Below are 20,363 nucleotides of genomic sequence, written 5' to 3'. Positions count from 1 at the left end.
ATCCTTAAGGCTTACCATGAGCACTATACGGTAAGGAGAGCTAAATCATAAAAGAGAACTAGCTCCTAGACTATGCATGATATCCATTTTTCAATTCTAATTGTTGTAGCCAATCCGTAACCTAGGTCCGATATCATATAAGAATCAGTTCTTTGAGAAAATTTGTAAAATAGACTGGCATTTGTCACAATCACATAAAGTGAAAGTCTGAAATTTTGTTACAAATTCTTTATTATCAGTGTAGTGGCTAATATGTTTGACTGCTTACTCTCAGTGTTGCGACAGAGGAAAACCTTAGACTGACCAAGAAAGCAAAGGAAACGTAAACCTTACTTTTCGTCGTACATTTTCTTCAAAAAATGTTGTTTTTTTTTTTCAAATGGTTGTGAAAGCGTTTAGGATAACTTACTGCAATCTAAAGTCATCACATATATGTTAGAACATCTGGAATATCCCCAGGTATCTGACAAGCATTGTGACAAGTCGTCCTCGCTCCCTGTACACTTTAACTGATTTACGGTATAAAAGTAGTTGCCATGCGAGTGATAACTATGAGTAATGGTACCAGGGCTGAAATATATAATTAAATATTTCATATATTACTTTTACAGTTCTGTCATTCATCTCACAAGACATCACTGCAACGCCTGTGTAACGAAAATTAGACTAAAACCTGTACTATCAGCAAGACGATCCCTTACCTATCTTTCTAACAAATCACAGCAGAGACTAGATGTATATGTTACGCGCATATAGCAAATCTGCGCATTTGGTAAATCGTTGCGCATATAACCAACGTACAAAAATTTGTAGTATATGCGCTGCGCGTTTGGTAAATAGCGCAGACTTATTTGCGCTCAACATATACATGTATTCTGCATATCATATCTGCAGTAAAGATTTGTTTGCGTGAGTGTGGAGTTTTTAGAAATACATTAAAGCGTTGGCAGTTATTAATTGACAAACCGTTTATCCATTAGCTATTAACTATTTTTGCCGAAGGCATAATTTCTATGTGTGGAGGATAATAGATCAATCTTTAATGTAAAAGACTATCAGAGTTTCATAAACCATAAGAGTTTTGTTGGAAAATGGATGTTTAAACTCTTTTTCTATTGGACAACACTTTCCAAAAACTATCCGAAGTTGCATCTGGAGCATATATTTGCAATACTACATAATGGTTCATCTTCACAGCCACCATCTAATAATCAATCAAACACAACGTTTTTTTACATCAGTCACCGTGTACTTCAGCATAACGATCTACGATTTACTTACACAGCAGTACCATTGTTCATCATCTTGCAGGCAACACGTGCTTCGTTGGGACCAAATCCATCAGAGCAAACATCCATCCATCTTCCTTTATACTCGACCTGTAGTTGCCCGTGCAACTCATTTGGCCCGTTGGCAAGACGAACGTCTGTATCTGAATGAATTTGAAGAAAAAAATCAGGTTTTAATCATACTTCAATTTTCTCATTTTATAATAGATCATTCGATTAGTAGTGCTAATACACTGTAACCAGTTTCGTATTTTACACTAATTTCTTTATTGATAATCTGGTTTATTAAAGGTTAGGTACTCGTCGCGCAAACCTTCGAAGATCTGCATGGATTTCCTTTAGACTGATTTACAAATTGCTTGCTCTGTTACGATGTTTTTCAGTAATTTAGACAATCAAAACAGGCTATCTCATCGTACACTAGAGTTTACAAGGAATGCTTTTTTTCTTACACCCAACATACGAATGTCCAAGAAATGACCAGTTTTGCCACTTTTAAGTATTTATTTTCCTTCTGTTCAGCACGTATACATGTAGAGACAGTTCACACTCATGTGTTTAAATGTTTCAAAGCCATTTCTTAGATACAATAAATAAAAACTTTCAAATGATCGTCTTTACACAAAGTTCAGGTATGGTCACGTTTACATCCAGAATTTCAGTAAGAACATAACTCAATTGATATAGTTTATGTTTCAATATCACTTTATTATCAAATTTCTTTTCACAATAACAATACAACAGCTTTGAATCAAACGTATTTTTAAATGTTTATCTTTTTATTTGACTGACGAATTTTTTTTAAATGATTTAACGTCGCACCGACACATGATAGGTCATATGGCCACTTTCCAGCTTTAATGGTGGAGGAAGACCCCAGGTGCCCCTCCGTGCATTATTTCATCACGAGCGGGCACCCGGTATAACAACCGACCTTCCGTAAGCCAGCTGGATGGATTCCTCACATGAAGAATTCAATGCCCCGAGTGAGGCTCGAACCAACATCGATGAGGGGCAAGTGATTTGGATTCAGCGACCTTAACCACTCGGCCACGGAGGCCCCTAGACTGACGAAAAACTGTGCGAAAAGTCCCGAATAAATTAATTCCGTTCGAGACTTTCAAGCTTCTTTCTGTAGTAACACAAATGTGCATTGTGTGTCATTGACCTCGAGCCGATGAAATAAATGCAGAGACTAAAAAAAATCACATACTGATAAAAACGATATCTGAAATAATATAAGGATTGTAATATGTTCCTTGAAATTCTGCTGCAATGTTGTTTCTCTGTATTTAAACAACAATAAACATTTCCTTCATTGTCGTAAACATGTCATTGTTTTAACATTTTTAGTCTTGGCCCTTGGGAATGAATTTGCATTTCTAAGAGCTGACTGAGGATGATAATAGATTTTTAAAATCAAAAACTCTTAGAATATTGATACAAGAATAAGCCTTGAATATCTTTCGTGTGTTTACGAATCAGATAGAAATATCCGTCCCGAGGGCACATGCGCATTTGGCAGTAACGAGGCTTGCATTTTGACTGTATTTTGATTTGAGAAATATACTATTAAGGAACGGAGAAACACTGTCAAGGTACCAGATTTTTTCGTATTTTACATAAACTATATATAACCAATGCATGAATCGCTAGTTGTCATTAACAGCACGAGAGTCTTCTGTGCCAGATGGGTTTTGTCGGCATGGGTAAAATCAACGGAAACGCCAGTCCGGTGTGCAATAAATAATTTTGTCATAAAAATCTTGACTTTATAAGCAGTAAGGTTAGTGTACACACATGCTGCATTTTAGCATCAGAAGAAGTATATAAGCATATTTTTCATGACTACACACAATTGGATTTTATCATAGCGTCTGTTCTGACAGAGGCAATTAGTATTATACATATCGCCAAATGTGTGTAATTTACCGATATTACACTTTACTGAAATGTTCTCCAAATTTAGCAGTTACATCTGAGACAAATTGAGCAACGTAAGCTAGCGTGATCGCGAGCAGTGTTCGTCCGTCGTCGCCATCCGTCGTAATCAGTTTCGCTTTGAACACTTCTGAGATCACAAATCTGGCTCAATCGTATTGCAACTTGGTCAGAATATTTGTCGAAACAAAATGTCAGACGAGTTTGATACGTGGTAAAAAATAGCCCACTAGGTATCTAGATGGTTAACAAAGTTTTACTGACATAGAGCTAGTGACTTTCCCAGACAACGCAATATTTAAATTGATCTAGACTTCAGGAAGACAAATGTTTTAGCTGAATGCCATATAGATCAAAGAGAAAACATTGCCTACCTAGTGCTAAACTAGTGTTATTCTGTGATATGACCTAGTGTCCCAGTTATATTTTGTAGATAACCTGAGTTTAGATATTTTCTACAATTTGTAAAGAGAAATGTTCTGACTAAGTTTCATGTAGAAAATATGGCTTTCTATGGTTTAGGGGGTCCGGGTAAATTCGGACATCGTTATAATTCGTACAGTTTTAAAGTCAATTCTAACATGACTAGGTTTGATTTCCAGTTAAACAAAGAAGGAAATCAAGCTCTGTATATTCTGCGATAAACAACGGTTAACGCGCGAGAGCATTATGACGTCAGTTACGACGTCAAATTGCCGCATGACGTCTGATACATTACTCCTCGCGTAAATGAAGTCCAGCATAATATTTATAAAAATATATCAATGAGCATGTCAGAATGAAAACAATCTAGGCCTTCTTGTGATTTATCGTCTAATTTACCACGGTTCATCGTTCAGGTGCTTCAGTATTTAACCACTCGGGCTCACGCCCTCTTGGTTCAATTCCTACGCATCTGAACTCTGAACCGTGGTAAATCAGACGATAAACAACTAGAAGGCCTAGATTATTTGTTAAATATACGGGGCGTTCCATGAGAAAACCTGTATTAGTGACAACAAATCAAAATTGAGGTAATACAATTTTCATTAAGAACATTCTTTTACCTTTCAAATATGAAAATGTGAAGTAATTATCCTCACTATTTCAAGAATTACAATAATTTTAATTCTAATATGCTTTTCTCTGTAAAAACACTCTTGCGCTAGAAGGACGTCACGTTAACGTGCGGTGACGTCAATGTTTTTGTTGCGACCAAGAAAGTGCGCTTCTATATTTGAGCCGCGCCATGAGAAAACCAACATAGTGGGTTTGCGACCAGCAATGATCCAGACCAGCCTGCGCATCCGCACAGTCTGGTCAGGATCCATGCTGGTCGCTAACAGTAACTGTTTCTCTAATTGCAATAGGCTTTGAAAGCGAACAGCATGGATCCTGACCAGACTGCGTGGATGCGCAGGCTGGTCTGGATCTATACTGGTCGCAAACCCACTATGTTGGTTTTCTTATGGCGCGGCTCATTTAATTTTTATCTTCTGAGTTAGATTTAAGGCATATTAGAATCGAAATAATTTATAGCAAAGCCGCGTTTTAACATTATTTATACACTCGGGTGGTAATGCGTTGTGCGAATAATAATACTCGGGCTGAGCCCTCGTGAAATTATTACGCCCGACCTATAACCAACCGCCCATCGTGCGTAAATAGTGTTAAAACACTCTTTTGCTATAAATTATTTCTTAAGTAAGTCACCGAAGGCATTTTGAGACGTGACGTTAAAAACATCATGCCAGCTGTATAACGTCGCCGTGCATGGCCTTTATTTTTAAAGTCATTAATGAACCAAATGTTGCGTATCACTTGCTAAACATCATACGTTTGAATATTTAGGAACAGTTTAAAATGATCTTATTGAAAAATAACTTAACTGTATATTATTGCTTTCATATCGGGCCTTTTATCACCTCTGTATTATCATGGTGCACGGGTTCTTTGGAATGTCTGTTGCCATGACAACACAAGTAAGACTTGTTTTTGCCTGAAATAACTGTATTACAATATACTTGTTTCTGCATGAACACAAGAAAAAACATTGATTTTCCAGTATTTTAAACTAAATATTATGCAATAATAATATCATGTCACTAATACAGGTTTTCTCATGGAACGGCACAATTATTATATATGTTCTCCCAACCTAAAGCTAATTTATGTCTCTTTTGTGAAATTGATATATGTAGCCCTGGTCATATTATGATAGAACTTAGATCAAACATTATATTCTTTTAGATACATGCGATGCAGCGCACCATCCTATATCCGTCCCTGTAAATATTGTGTTGTCTTTGCTATTGATCTGTGGCGTCATGTATACGTGTCTGATTAATAATCAGGGGTGGAGCGCGTTAAGAAGGAAAGGAATTGTGAGTGAGAGTTCACTAAATTTCACGTGCCTGACCCAACATAACTTTGCTAACCCCGCGAAATATCTACTTCTCACCACACTCTCATCTATTGGGCATTCTTCTCCAGCTGTTCTAAGTGAATGGACTGATTTCAGAATCAGTCCGATTGAAATGAAAACTTTATTGTATAAGTTTTACAACTTATTATAAATTATAAAGTGTATACTTGGATACAGGATTCTGGTAATTATTGTTTTCTCGTATCAGTTGCAGTAATTTCGATTTCCTGTAATGATAATCGAGTGTATGCATTTAGAATTTTATGTGAGTATTGTGTCCATATTTTTAGAAGTTTTATTATTGTTACAGACTCTTACAGTAATCTTTTACTGTACGTACCATCATTATAATAAAGTACAATTGAACATCTGAGGCTGCAAACAACAACGATATCATTGCAAGGCAATTTTAAGAAAGATTGCAGACTCCCTGTACTAGAATTGCTATAAAGTTTGTACATGATCTATCTTTACCTTGAACCAATTATTGAATGAATTAAATTTTAATTCTTTTGAAGATGTTTGAATTTTACCTTTTTAAAAACAAGTCCGAATTATTCCTACAATGTGTCCGAATTTTCTTACCTCGTCCAAGGATTATAAACAAGACAATTTGACCGACGTCGCTTACACTATAAATGACGTCGACGTCAAAGCTTTATTACACTAGTGTATTATCATTTTTATTTAATGGCTTTAATACACTCCCGCGACGTCAAACATGTGATAAAATTATATATACATTGTAACTTTACCGAGCGACATTAATTTTTGACCCGTGATAATCCAGTTTGATGTATATAAAGACAAACATTTCTGGCCAGTTCTATCATAGACCAATTAGAAAATGTGGAATCTAGAATGTTTATCAGGTTTTTCTATGATTTGACCTAGTCACCTAGTGTTTGAGCCAAGATGACACAGTTTCATAATCTGCCAAGAGTTTATAGTCACATTCTGATTAGGTTAGGAAACTGTGAACGACGGACAGCAACGGACGAAAACATTTACATTTCAAATTGATGATAATTTACTTTTATAATTATGCCAGTACAAACTTATGCCTTTAAAGAAATATTTTCTTTAAATCGATACTTGTAAATCTTTCAAGCACACCATGCTTGGATGAAATTTCATGTCGTCCGACTAAAGCGTGTGCCTTTTGATACTTTAAAGTCACGATCATACATGCGTGAGGACGAAGCCACAGCCAGTGCTCGGCGGCCATATTTGATTTTACATTTTAAAACGACATTATAGTTCTATTTTGAGAATAACTTCATTATATTATTTATGTATTTTATTAGTATAAAATGTTTTATGGACGAGATGGTTCCATATTATCCCGTACGACCGTTGGCCGTATACTTAAGCAGCAGCAAACTGTTTCACACGTGATAATCTGAAAATCTATCTATCTTCCGTAACCGTCAAACCCCTTGCAGGGACGTAGACGTTTTTGAGTTTGCAGGATAACTAGGGCGAGATATGTTCAAGGCTGCAAACTGCGGCACTGAACTGCTCTAGGGTAGGGAGGTGGGCGACACTGGGGGGAAGTTGGTTCCAATGGTACACAGTTCTCGGAAAATAAGAAAACTTGTAATAGTCAGTGGTTGCAGTAATTAACCTATAACTTAGGGAATGGCCATAGCGGACACATCGGGTCATTGGGGTAAGGTAAGCTACGATTGGGATAGCAACCAGATCATGATGAGTCTTATAGAAGAGTGATGACCTAGAATCTATACGCCTTAAATCCAGTCGACGAAGGTTTAGGGAGTGTAGCATATCTGTTACACTAGAAGTACGGCCGTAGTCAGTCTTGATCCAACGGGCGGCTCTCCTTTGGACGCTTTCAGTTTGGTCTATCTGGGTTTGGGTGTGGGGCGACCATACCTCGGAGGCATATTCTAGGTGGGGTCGGACTAGAGTCTGGTAAGCAATGGTCTTAATGGGTTGGGATTTGACCTTAATGTTTTTTCGTAAGAACCCTAGGGTTTGGTTAGCTTTTTTGGTTAACCTATTTATGTGATTGTCCCATGACAGGTCATTTGAGATATCCAAGCCTAGGTATTTAGCTGAGCTGACCGATTCAAGTTGGACTCCATGTAGGTAATACTGGGTAGGGATAGGATGTTTCCTTCTAGAGGCGTGGATCACTTGACACTTGGAGGGGTTGAACTCCATATCCCACTCCAACTCCTACTTTTCTAGAAGTTTTAGGTCATTTTGGAGAGTGACAGATTGGTCTGCAGATGACAATGTTAGATATATTGCCGTATCATCTACAAACAGACGGACTTTGGAACTGATGTTTTGTGGGAGGTCATTTATGTAAGCTAGGAAGAGCAGGGGACCAAGTACAGACCCCTGCGGGACACCTGATGATACTGGGATGGCATCAGAGGTAGTACCATTTAGGACTACTGATTGGATCCTATTATCTAAGAAGCCTTTGACCCATCTTAGTGTGTTACCTCTGACTCCATATTCATGCATTTTAGTAGGATTTTCTCATGGCTAACCTTGTCGAAAGCCTTACTAAAATCTAGAAGTAAAAGATCTGCTTGTTTCTTATTGTAGACTGAAGTGACCAGATCATTTACTAACATAACTAACTGAGTAACGCATGACCATTTTCCCCTAAATCCATGCTGTAGGTCATACAGAATACCATGGTTGGTGAAGTGCTTAACAATTGATGAGGAAACAATGTGTTCAAGAACTTTGCATAGGACAGATGTTAATGAAATTGGCCTATAATTTACTGGATTTGACCTATCACCTTTTTTAAAAATGGGGGCAACATATGCGGATTTCCACTGGGATGGAAGTGATCCTTCCTCCAGGGATTTCTGGAATATGACCTCAAGGATGGGAGATAGTTCTACAGAGAGTGTTTTAAGTATTATAGGCTTGATTTTGTCAGGACCACTGGCCTTATGGGGGTTCAGGTTGCTGAGAAGTTTCTCAATACCATTTGTACCTATCCTAATATCTGGCATAGTAGGGACTGAATTACCATCTGGGGTTAGTTTCATTTTACTGAGCGAGGCGAGGTTTAGTGGTGATTTGGGGCTAAAAACAGACTGAAACTGTTTGTTCAGTGCTGTTGCCTTAGCTTGATCATCCAGGTGGAAGATTCCTGTCTCGAGTGTTTAATGAGCGAGTACAGTTTCTTAGTATTTGGTTTATTTGGGAGTGAGGCATCAGTGTTATTCAGGTTTAGGATGTGCTCTGAAAGATACTGGCTATAAGCCTCTTTGACCTTTTTCCGCACTAGATGCTTTAAGTCTAGAAATTTCTTTCGATCAGAAGATGGGCTAGTTTTCTTAACCTTTTTAAAAGCTCTGTTCCTCCTTCTGATTAGTTTCTTAATGTCCTGATTGACCGACCCATGGAAGGTGATCTCTGTAAGGTTGTTTAGGGTATTTGAGAAATTTTCCCATAACTCTTCTGTGTTTAGTGCGGAGTATTTACCTTCATTGGTCATAACCTGGTGGTAGTCACTTAATGACTGTTTTATTTCCTGCCAGTTTGCTTTTTTATACAAGGGAATTGTTCGAGGCTTCTGATAACATATCCTTGCGGATGTATTGACTTTTGTTTCTACTATATTATGATCACTGATGCCCGGTATGACGTTGACCTGATTTACTAGAGTTGTAGTAAGGAATAAGTCTAGAATATTATTTCCTCTAGTTGGTAAGTTGACCATTTGGGTTAGGTTTGAATCATTAAATGTTTCAATAACCTGATAGATGCGCATGCGCACAAACGACTTTCACGTTAAACAAAGAAGAAAGCTTTCTTATTTCTTTCGCAGAATATTTACATATTTTACTTGTTAGAATTCGTTTAACCTCTTCCTCCCATTCCTCCACCACGGTTTGCTGCTGTTTATGTGCCAAAGTGATCAATTGTAAAATTCCATATTCGCTATTTTACAATTTCTAATTTGTCTTACTGTCAGTATTATGTTATTTCTCACCAATACTTGATTGTCATCAATATTTCATTCATTGTTTAAGTTAGCTGAACAGAACTTTATTTCCAAGATGAATCAAAATTTATATGATCTCAGTTTTAACAATTCTAGTCATCGAATTGGATGTGTTTTATACTTGGTATTCGGCGGAATTTTATTTCCCAGATAAAACAAAATTGATATGATCTATGTTTTAACAATTCTAGTCAACAAACTAAATGTGTTTTGATATTTTGTATTTCATGTTTTTGATACCGGCTTAAATAAAAGCCCATTTACAACTTACATATCTTTTGTTTTTAAGTTTGTCTTACAAGCTACGCAAACTCTCGAACCTTCCCTAAGAACCACTTGATGACCATAAATAGAAATTATGGTTGTGTATCTATCTTAAGAATGACATACTGAACTTGAAAAAGAGCTTTAAAAAATCGAGCTGACTCGTATACTCGATTTGGGGTGTGGTCGCGTAGTTTGAGGGTCAGGTGCTCGGCCCTAGACTGATACTGTGACCGGATTTTTGGTCATCGATATTTTTTTTCATTTGACTAGCATATAAAAAGTATATTTGTGTGAAAAAGGGGATTTTTGATATTAAACAAAAATATACACTGGACTCGTGCCTGTGGTTAGAACCTGTTTCAAACAGTCGTTTATTGTAATTAAAGGATCAGAAACACCATTTATTTTGGAATGATTTTCACTGAACTCACCGTGTTTGCTGTGTTATAAATGGAGTATTTTGTTAAAACTCAGAAGTATTAAATATGGTGGCTGATTTCTGCCATTTCATAAATACCTAATTTGTCGAGTTTTCGAGTTTTTGTGTTGTCGTGTCGGCGGGACGAAAACACGAAAACACGACAAATTTTACGCGAAAACTCGACGTTTAAAAGGCGCCGACACGACATATTTATCTGTCGAGATTTTGTGTTGGCGGGTATAAGTCTGTCGTGTCGACGCCCTTTGTTTTTCGTGTTTTCGTGTTTTCGCCCTGCCGACACGACAACACGAAAACTCGACAAATTAGGTATTTGTCGTGTTTTCATGTTGTCCCGCTTCAGAATAACACTACATTTTATAAGAGATGTCTAAAAAGAATTTGACGTGTTTTCGTGTCGGCGGGGCGAAAACACGACAACACGAAACCTCAACAAATACCTAATTTGTCGAGATTTCGTGTTTTTGTGTTGGCGGGGCGAAAATACGACAACACGAAAACTCGACGAATAATGTATTTGTCGAGTTTTCGTGTTTTCGTGTAGGCGGGGCGAAAACATGACAACACGACAAATACCTAATTTGTCGAGTTTTCGTGTAATCGTGTTTCCGCCCCGCTGGCACGAAAACATGAAAATTCGACAAATAAAGGACGTCGACACGACATATTTATACACGACAACACGAAAACTCGACAGATAAATCTGTCGTGTCGGCGCCCTTTAAACGTCGAGTTTTCGCGTAAAATTTGTCGTGTGTTCGTGTTTTCGCCCCGCCGACACGAAAACTCGACAAATTAGGTATTTGTAGAAATTTCGTGTTGTCGTGTTTTTGCCCCGCTCACACGCCAACACGAAATGGCAGAAATCAGCCACCATAATTAAACGCGAGTTACGACGAACTGGAACAATTTGGAAGTCTAATGATCCTTACTTCCGCAATCGACCTGTACGTCCCGGTTGTGACCACAGTACCCGTCATAAATGTTGCACTGACCAATGTCTTCCTCCTGTCCATTACAGTTCAGGACATAGGTAGGATAATTACTATACCCATAACCATACCACTCATATGAAACATTTCTACAAAACATGTAAAAGTTAATTGCAAAGAAAACACAACTTTAAATACATTGTACTACCTAACCTAAGATTATAATAGTCTTTACTATTGACCTGTAAGCCATTCAATAAATGTATATCAAACTGATAGGTCGCCGTGGAAATGTTTGAGATACCAACATCAAAGGAGACAGTCCATTTGAAAAATAGAGAGAGAAAAAACCAGATTTTCATATTTTTAGCTTAATTATTACATAGACCGCGACATTTAAAAGGAAGAAACAAATAGCACCACAGGATGAGATCAATTCAAAAACTCGGATTTAAGTTTTTCTATAAAATGACACTTAAAACGACACTAGAATATTCTTTTACCTGGAACTCAGTCCCATTGTTCTGCAAATGACTTCTGCTTCGTCAGTACCGAAGTAACTATTGCAGACTGTTCCCCATACACCATTATACAATACTTCAACACGTCCCATTCCATAACCACCGTAACCACCGTTTAGAAGGCGAATTTGTGTGCCTTAAAATTAAAGAACAAGTAGACAATGAATAACAGTCTTAAGTTATTTTTTGGATTTAATTTTGGTTTGCTAATTAATTTCATATTTCATATTTCTATCCTGATATCGCTATGATCATGAAATACATTGGAATAGCACACGCTACTGGGTCAAACCCTTTTGTCAATGCAATCAACACTGGTTTATGGAGAGTAGCCTATTACGTATAAGTTAATAAATGGGAGAGCTGTGATTTTGAGTGCTATTATCTTCTTCCAGAGCCATTATGCATTATATGTTATAACTCAAAGGCGCAGATGTTCTATGTATTTGCCTGTTTAATTAATGTCTACCTATAATATGATAAGAAACATTTAACGTACCATTTTTATGGGTACTAGTAACTACTGACATAATAATTTTCGCTTTTAATACGCTACTTGATTCGAATATTCAAGTTTCTTTATTTTTATTTTATCACATGCAACTGCATGAAAACGTAAGAATACTATAATAAATGTATAATATGGTAAGAAACATTTAGTGTACCATTTTTATGACTGAAACTAAAAAAATATTCCATGATATAAAACACATGGCGATAACATAACCAGAACTAAAATATTAGTTGTTGTTTTTTTGCCTCTTTAAAATATCATGACGTCATTTCTGTTTTCGGATGTAAAAATCACGCGCCAACATCGGGGCCATTATCAATAATGGCACTGGAGCTTATTATGATTAAGAGGCAAACATACGGCTTGGTCGTGCCATAATGGCACATCTAGTGTCATAATTTATTAAACGGAGTGTGCCATTATGGCACACAGAATCAGTTTATTGACAATTCTAACCAGGTTTTCAAAACAGTGGTTATTAGGTGGCCGAATGTCGTTGTCCGGGCAGGCGGGTGGAGTCAACTTTTGGTTTCCGCTCAATAACTTGAGTAAGGAGTGACCGATTAAAAAAAACTTGATATATAGATACCTTGCATAGGTAGCTTGCATAGAGACAGAGTCTTTGATTGCGTATGATGTTACTAGGTTCAAGGTCAAGGTCACTGGTGCTAGAAATAGAAGAAACGGTTTCCGCTCAATAACTTTAGTTTGCCTATAGGTGCATGTAGCTTTAGAAAAGCCAAGGTTGAAATTTTATATGGGCCCATTGGGGTCAAGTTCAAGTTCAGCACAACTTAATTAATCTTAATACAAAGAAAATTTCACGGTGGCGCAGTAGTCTGGAGCGTAGGGCCTACAGCTATGTTTTGGTCCGTGGAACGGAAGGGTGTCGGTTCAAATCCCACAGAGATTTCTTTCCTTTTTGTGATCAAAAGGTCATTTTAATGCCATTGGGTCAAGGTCAAGGTGACATTTACTTAAAATATATTAGATTTTTTTCTCAATGTGATCATCAAACAAGGGTGCCATAGTCACAAAATACGTCTGTCGAGAGGTCGTTAGAAGAAAGGTTTTTGTTACAGAACTGCACAATCGATTCAAATATCATGACAGCAGCCTTAAAAATACGAAAACAAGGGCTATCGTTAAAAACGATGGATGCTGCCCGAATTGCAAATTTTTTCAGTGGATGTGGATGTATAGCTAATAATTTTAGTCTTAGTAGGTCTCTAGTCCAGTTACCCATACAACAAGTCTTGAGATCGTAGGTCAAAGCATAGGCGAGTTTTGAGGAAAAGTTGAAAAAAATTTTTTTAGAAATAATTATGACCTAACCTTCACCCAAGTAACTCAGAACCCAAGCAACTGGTAGGTCTCTATGCGTTCCCGTAATACCTTGACCTTAGACCTAGGGACTGGTTCTTGCGCATGACACTCCGTCTCATGGTGATGAACATTTATGCCAAGTTACGTCAAAATCCCTCTATGCATGAATACGAAATGCTCCAGAGAAAGTCATTCTTGAATTTGACCTTTGACCTCTAAGTGTTACCTTGATCTTAGACATAGGGACCTGGTTCTTGCGCATGACACTCCATCTCATGGTGGTGAACATCTGTGCCAAGTTACGTCAAAATCCCTCAATGCTTGAAGATGAAATGCCCCGGACAAAGTCATTCTTGTATCTGACCTTTGGCCTCTAAGTGTGATCTTGACCTTATACCTAGGGACCTGGTTCTCGCGCATGACACTGTCTCATTGTGGTGAACATTTGTGCCAAGTTACGTCAAAATCCTCCATGCATGAAGAAGATTTGCACCGGACAAAGTTGTCATTCTTGTATCTGACCTTTGACCTCTAAGTGTGACCTTGACCTCAGACCTGGGGACCTGATTTATGTGTATGACATTCCGTGTTATGATGGTGAACATTTGTGCCAAATTACATCAAAATCCCTCCATGCATGAAGAAGAAATGCTCCGGACAAATTGTGTGGACGCCGCTCGCCCGCCAAGGGCGTTCCGGGCGTATAAATAATGGTTTCCAGTTTATAATTATAGTTGGGACTTACTTACTGTCACCAAATGTTATGTACAGCAAGTTAATCTGAAGAATTATCTTTTGATGCAAATTGGGGTGACTGTTACGAAAAATAGAAAAATGCCTTCCACTCAATATCTTTGGTTTGGGTACACTTATTGTCAGAATACTGGTGTGTAGATAGCTTTTATCAAACAAAAAGGTTGGGGATGTATTTAGGGTCACTTGGGTCAGTGTCAAGGTCAGTGAGGCTAAAACTAGAACAAGAGTGCCAGAATGTCACAATATACGCATGTCACAGCAAATTTCTCTACACTAGCACCTGTATTTGCAAACGGAATTTTAATTTTGTGGTTGTTAACAATGCTTTTTTTAAGTAATTATTGTAATTCTTTTGTTTTTCTAAGTCCACAAAAAAACCTCCTTACCAGGTAGAGATACCTTAGAATACACCTAAAATTTGAAAGTAACATCTATGTTGTACCACAGAAAAGTGGTCTTGGTTTTTCCCTACGGTCAGTTATAAAAAAGTTACAATGTAAGTTATTTATAGTAACAACTAAGGGAAGTTAATCAAAAAAAATCCAAAAAAAAAAATGTAAGTTCACATGAAAGTCCTTAGAGGTAGAGATAGGTCAAAATAAACCTCAAAATTGGATGTAACATGCATAGTGTACTACAGAAAAACGGTCTCGATTTTTCCCTACGACTAGTAATGAAAATGTTACAATATAAGCTAATTATAGTAACAACAAAGGGAAGTAATTCTAAAGAAGGGACCTGCGCATGACACTCCGTCTCATGTTGGTGTACAATTGTGCTAAGTTATATCAAAATTTCTCCATGCATGAAGAAGAAATGCTCCGGACAAAGTCATTCTTGTATCTGACATTTGGCCTCTAAGTGTGATCTTGACCTTATACCTAGGGACCTAGTTCTTGCGCATGACACTCCGTCTCGTGGTGGTGAACATTTGTGCCAAATAATAATAAAATCCCTCCATGCATAAAGAAGAAATGCTCCGGACAAAGTTTTCATTCTTGTATCCTTTGACCTCTGAATGTGACCTTGACCTTAGACCTAGGGACCTGGTTCTTGCGCATGGCACTCTGACTCATAATGATGAACAATTGTGCCAAGTTACATCAAAATCCCTCCATGCATGAAGAAGACATACTCCGGACAAAGTCATTCTTGAATTTGACCTTTGACCTCTAAGTGTGACCTTGACTTTAGACCTAGGGACCTGGTTCTTGCACGTGACACTCCGTCTCACGATGTTGAATAATTGTGCCAAGTTTCATCAAAATCCCTCTATGCATGAAGAAGATATGCTCCGGACAATGTCTGTGGACGCCGCCCGCCCGCCCGCCAGGGGCGTTCCCATAATACGTCCCGTTTTTCAAACGGGCGTTTAAAAATGGGGTCATAGTTAAAATAAAAGATAGATTGTTGTGCTGTGGAACGGAAGGGTGTCGGTTCTAATCTCAGTGTGATCCAAAATACTCTTTTTCCCTTTTTTTTCTTTTTTTTTGATAAAAATGTCATTTAAATGCCATTGGGTCAAGGTCACAGTTAATAAAAATAGCTTTTTTCTCAATGTGATCATCAAAAAGATGGTTTCCGGTTATTAACTTTAGATTGGACTTACTTACTGTCACCAAACTTTGCGTACAGCAAGCCTATCTGAAAAATTAGCTTTGGGTGATATTTTGGGTCACCGTTACTAAAAATACAAAAATGGTTCATGTGCTCAATATCTTTAGTTTGGGTGCATCTATTGTCAGCAAACTTTGTGTTTAGGTAGCTTTTATCAAAGAATCATAAATTACATAGGGCAATGACACGTACTTTTCATATACCAGAGTACTTCTGAATGACATGATTGGATGCTGTCAAGATATGTATTATAGAAGATGACCCTTTTTTAAACAGAACCTGTTAGCGTAATGCAGTTTTAAAACCTGGTTTTCGTGGAATTTCCACGTTTCGTGTTATTTTGTAAATTCTCTTCATATTTATATTCAATTTGATATTTTCATTGTTCATGCTTTTCACAAAACTATCAATATCACTTGTATCGCTATTCTTTCAACAATGCCATCGTTAATTTAGAATCGATCTGAAAACTCTGCTACTCGTACATGACATCAACGTCAGAACGCGTTGGGCGTTCTCAATAACCGATGATATTATAATTATGGTGCGTGAGGCACACTGCGTCATTATGGATCCGCCAGCTACGAACGTAATGAACATTTTCACAACCTTTTTGTACGTGTGTGAAGTTGGTGAGAAGTTCAACATTGGATATTGGAACAGAGAACGACATTGGACATTCAAAGTTTAAAGTTGGCGAGAAGTTCGACATTGGACATTGGAATAGAGAACGATTGGACATTCAAAGTGTTAAGTTGGCGAGATGTTAACATCCGACATTGAACATTCGAAACAAGAACGACACTGGACATTCAAACACAGAACGACATTGGACATTCAAACACAGTACGACATTGGACATTCGAAACAAGAACGGCACTGGACATTTAAAGTCAGGACAACATTGGACATTCGAAACCAGAACGACATTTAACATGCAAACCCAGAACGACATTGGACATTCAAATCCAGAAAGAAATTGGATACTTGAATCCAGAACGACATTGGATATTCAAACTAAGAACGACATTTGACATTCGAATCCAGAACGGCATTGGACATTCGAAACAAGAACGACATTTGACATTCGAAATAAGAACGACATTGGACATTCAAACCAAGCACGACATTGGACATTCAAACAAAGAACGACAATGGACATCCAAACACAGAACGAAGTTGGACATTCAAACCCTGAACGACATTCCAATGTCCAATGTCGTTTTCATTTCGAATGTCAAATGTCGTTCTGAGTTCAAATGTTCAATGTCGTTCTTGATTAGAATGTCCTATGTCGTTCTTGTTTCGAATGTCCAATTTCCTTCTGGATTCGAATGTCTACTGTCGTTCGGGGTTTGAATGTCCAATGTCCTTCTGGATTCGAATGTCCAATGACGTTATTGTTTCGAAAGTCCAATGTCGAATGTTTTAACTTCACGCTTTGAATGCCCAATGTCGTTCTCTGTTCCAGCTTCACACACTTCTTTTTTGTAGCAATTTATAAAAATGTATATAATAAAATGTGGATATGCACCAAGCAGTACAATGACTGGAGAACGTCTAGCATAAATGTGTTCGTAATAAAACATCTTATAGATCAGTCGTTGATTACACACACGGGTATTTCATGTATTTTATAATCTGTAGGTATTTAGGTCATTCACTAATATTAAAAGTGACCTCTCTAATCCTAAACTGTACTTACTGCAGTCAATACCGACATCGTGTTCATACGAATAGCAATACTGGTTGTTTTTCCATTTGTCAGACTTGCAGAAGAATATGTCATCCTCTGTACCATTGCATTCGAGGTTTGTTATCATCACAGGTCCATGGCTTCGTCCATAATGATAACCATGATGTATTGTTGCATTGCTGAATAAGTAATAAAAGGAAATATAATTAGTGCTTCGCTACACGGACATGGTAACCGCAGCTGTGACTGTGAAAAATTATTCCTTCATTATCTTTATTTCAAGTAGCTAAATTAGCAAAATAAACGAAATAGAATTTATTAAATACTTTGATGTATAAAGAGAAAAAGGTTTTACTTTGGCAATAATATTAGAAATATTACGCACATAAGTTGCAACCTTGTACATGCAAAAGAAATAAGTACTTACATAAGTCCAATGGTTGTGTTCCGTATCATTCCACAGACAACATCTGCATCGTCTTGGTCAAAATTTGTACCACACACACTTCCCCATTCACCTTTATAGTACACCTCTAGCCTGCCCGCATACCGATGTGGACCGTCTACTAGCCTCACTGGGGTAACTTTATATATAGAAAAAGACATAGAAAAGATTTATATGCAAGAGACGACAATTGCTGCATCTGTGCGGGTGCCAGTCAACTGGGTTTAAACATCTTTAGATTACATCATAGCATTTAGTTTCTACTTTATCTTACAATTAAATCATGACACCTGATTTTCAGTACTTCATACCATTTCGATGATATTAAATAAAATCTAGAAAGTAGATCCCTCGGAAGCTGAAAATGATGAAATAAAACCGTTACTAAATATTGTTATTTGTTATTTTTTCCTGTTTACGGACGCTGATTTCCTGCGCTTTGTTAGGTATGCTACTGTATGAAAAAGTGCTCTAAGAAGTCATTCTTTTGATTGTCTATTGAATATGGCATGTAATACTGACTGTATGTACAGACGGGAATATCCAGCTCTCGGATATCTGTTACACTCGAATTTGATATTCCCATCTGCACCCACAACCATTGAAAGATTCTTATATCCTATGCCATATTCGCAAGTATCAATATATAGTTTCTTAAAACTTTAAATGTAAAGAAAAAGCTCGAAGTTTAAAAAAGAATGATATTACTAAAGAAATTCATTCTCAGTAATACATAAAAAATACACTCTGCAACAACCGTCCAAAGTGGCATTATATATATTCAACTGAAAATTGTCCGTCACATATGTACGGAATACAGTTTCCCCACGCTTTGGTTATCAAAGCACGATGGTAGGATGACAGGATGGTAGAATGGAAGAATGGGCGATGGTAGTATATTAGGATAGCGATATAGATGTTTTTACGGAAGATTATTTCCTTAGCAACGGAAGAAAATTTTGGTGCATGCGAACTATACGTAGGGCAAAAAGACATGACCGCACAATATAAATTACGTTAGAGTTAAGCTACAGTCACACATACGGATATGTCCGTGCGTTGAGGTACGGTGCAGATAGGATAAGTCTGTGGGGGTATAACTACGGAGCAGTACGTCTTAGTACGGGAAAAATGGTGAGAAACAGGAAACAAACAAAACAATACAGGACGCGAATATTTACGGATAGGTACGAGGTACTACGTTGAATTACGTTTTACTGCGCCTTGCAACTTGCCAAGCGCACGGACGGGTCTGCGGTAAACTACGTTGAACTATGCTTAAGTACGAGCAACTTCGGATAACTACGTTCAGCTACGGCGAGGTACGTAATAGCACGGATAACTACATTTAAATACGTTTAACTACGGATGAATAAGTTTCAGCCAAGTTGGACTAAAGTCACGCTCAAATGGCTACGGTTCGCTCAAACTTTTGTGCATGTTCAAAAGCAAGTTTGGAATAAGTTTTGAATACGTTTTGACACGTTTTGGTACGGATTAATACGAATGACTACTCTGAGGTACGGCTCAGGTACGGATCGATACGGATTACTACGTTTCTGTCCGTAGCTAGACGTAGCTATCCGCGCCGTATGTGTAACTGGGGTATAATATTGCATTTCAATCTATTCGATCAATAATGAGTCTGTTTTATAGTAATTATCCACCGCAAGACAAAGGAAAATATATGTAGATCTTTGCAAACACACAGCTGAGATACCTTAATGTTGAATGCGCTTAATTTGAAGTTACTGGCTTTCGTTTTGAAATTTTGATTGATATAAATTCAGCATATTCCTCATAGACTGCGTAGTTTACTTTTTTTATATTTCTGTAACTGTTTTCTCTGCAAACCTTCAAAAACGACCATTGACGTCCATCTTTGACGAACGGCGATTTCACGTCCATCTGACGATTTTTGTAAATCGTTCTGTTCATTCTACAAAATTCGATTTGCTTGCTACTCATCATATTTTTATTTAAAAATGTCTTTAAAATGGTGTATAATTTATGGAGATCATTTTAACGTAAAAGTCGATATTTACGTTAAAGTGACGTCAGAGCGACTTGAGTTTCGAATAAAAATTTTGCTTCAATCTTGTCTCGTGTAAAACCCAAACGATAGAATTTGAGAAAAAAAAACTAACAATGATGATGAAAACTTTATTTTCTGTCGATTTATGGAATAAAATTATGGGGTGGGTAGCGGGGAG

The 20,363-nt window shown here is 37.4% G+C and overlaps 1 protein-coding gene across 1 annotated transcript in view; it reads right to left on the bottom strand.

The window, feature by feature from the left end:
- LOC123558472 (deleted in malignant brain tumors 1 protein-like) overlaps window positions 1–20,363 on the bottom strand; it is a 43,894-nt gene that overhangs the window by 18,489 nt on the left and 5,042 nt on the right. The window contains exons 2-7 of the mRNA XM_053543776.1: window positions 18,133–18,289; window positions 17,715–17,884; window positions 11,779–11,932; window positions 11,276–11,424; window positions 1,282–1,432; window positions 410–570 (exon numbers count right to left, since the gene is read on the bottom strand). Of these exons, the coding sequence (XP_053399751.1) occupies window positions 410–570; window positions 1,282–1,432; window positions 11,276–11,424; window positions 11,779–11,932; window positions 17,715–17,884; window positions 18,133–18,289 (942 nt within the window). The remainder of the gene's footprint in view (window positions 1–409; window positions 571–1,281; window positions 1,433–11,275; window positions 11,425–11,778; window positions 11,933–17,714; window positions 17,885–18,132; window positions 18,290–20,363) is intronic.

The sequence above is a fragment of the Mercenaria mercenaria genome, chromosome 5 (genome assembly GCF_021730395.1).
Source record: "Mercenaria mercenaria strain notata chromosome 5, MADL_Memer_1, whole genome shotgun sequence".
Classification (NCBI taxonomy): Eukaryota; Metazoa; Mollusca; class Bivalvia; order Venerida; family Veneridae; genus Mercenaria; species Mercenaria mercenaria.
This window is presented reverse-complemented; position numbering and strand designations above follow the sequence as displayed.